A 1489-nucleotide genomic window follows, 5' to 3' on the forward strand; every position below is an offset into this window, starting at 1 on the left:
TGAGCGGCCGCCGTAGGCCACCACGCGCTGCAAGCCCAGCTGCAGGAAGACGTAGTAGATGCCAGGCTCCGCCACCACCAGCTCCTGGGTGTTGTCATCGTAGCTCAGGCCCGGCGCCAGGGACACCCCTGCCAGGCCCGGGTCGCTGTACCAGCGCAGGGGCCCGTCGGTCAGCAGCACTGTGGGAGGGGAGACTCCGCTGAGCAGGGCTTGGTGCCAGAGTCCAGGCCCCACTCTGGAGAGGGAGAGGATGGCGGGGCTGGGCCTGGGGCCCAAAGATGGAGAGCGGTATCCAATATCCCAAATAATGGGAGAGGAAAATAGAGGAAGGGGCTCAGGGGGAGGAGCCAGTTTGCAGGGAGCCGAAGAGGGAGACAGGTCTGCCTGGGAGGGGACTTCTGGACTCTTGGAAAGGAAGGCGGGCAGAGGGGCGGGGCGGACAGGACGGAGGGACCTTTTTCAGACGGGGGAAGTGACCAGGGACACTCACCATTTCGGGCCACCAGCTGCGCGAACATGCCCTGGAAAGAGGGGAGAAGGGGACAGTGACTGGAGGCTCCTGGAGTCTGCAGCCCACACGGCAGGCCCTGAGTCTACACTGCCCTTCCGCCCTCCAAAAGAACGCGAAAGGAGACCAGCAGTTATCATAATGGCTATGTCGCTGGACTCCCATGTAGTCGACGGCGGTTCGAGTCCCAGACCCGGTGGCTTAAACGCACGCCGGGCGCGTGTGTGTGCGTGCCCAAGATCCCAAGAGGAGAATGGAGAATTTGTCTCTCTATCTCTCTCTGTCTTTCGGGCTAGCGCACGTGCCCTATAGCAAAACAAACAAACAAACAAACAAACAAAACAAAACTCTCCAAAAAATTTTAAAGAAATAAATAATTTTTTAAAAGTGCAAAAGCACGCACACACACACACACAGTAGGCGGCTCGACCCCCAACCCGTGCCGTCTACAAAGACTGAACCAAGAGGTTCGGTCTGGAAGGAAACAGAGGAGACCTGGTCACTCTGGAGACCTGGAAGAGGAAGGAGGGTCCCCTAGAGGTCTCGGAAGGTAAAAAGGGGTACCCAAAGGCCCGGGAGAAGGCCGAGGCTCTCGGAAGTGGGGGGGTTCCCTAGATCATCCGAGATGAAGAAGTACCCGCGGGGTCCGGTTTGGAGAAAGGGCTCCCCTGCCGGGTTCCAGGAGACAGATGAGGACTCTTGGGGGTGAAGGAAGGGGTCCCCTCCGTGCTAAACGGAAAAGGGGGTCGGAGAGGAACAGCGGAGGTCTCCCACTGCAGTCTCAGATGCTAACGGGGTCTCGGAGGGCTGCCCCTCTCGGTGCCAAACGGGTTCTGCCTGAGGCTGGGGCGGGGGCGGCTCACCTGCTGCTGGACCGGGAGACCCGCGAGGGCGTCGGGCGGGAACTTCGGACCCTCGGGGGTTCTCGGGCTGGGCGCGGGGCCGAGCGCAGCGAGGGGGACCGGCCAGACCCAGAGGCGG

General features: G+C 61.2%; 1 protein-coding gene across 1 annotated transcript in view; it reads right to left on the reverse strand.

Moving 5' to 3' along the window:
• Window positions 1-1489, reverse strand: part of TNFSF9 (TNF superfamily member 9) — a 4868-nt gene that overhangs the window by 1498 nt on the left and 1881 nt on the right. The window contains 3 exon segments of the mRNA XM_027769009.1: window positions 1-179; window positions 491-521; window positions 1372-1482. The exon segment at window positions 1-179 is cut by the window's left edge and continues 77 nt beyond it. Coding sequence (XP_027624810.1) covers window positions 1-179; window positions 491-521; window positions 1372-1482 — 321 coding nt within the window.

This window comes from Tupaia chinensis, unplaced genomic scaffold, assembly GCF_000334495.1.
Source record: "Tupaia chinensis unplaced genomic scaffold, TupChi_1.0 Scaffold148210_1, whole genome shotgun sequence".
Lineage (NCBI taxonomy): Eukaryota > Metazoa > Chordata > Mammalia > Scandentia > Tupaiidae > Tupaia > Tupaia belangeri.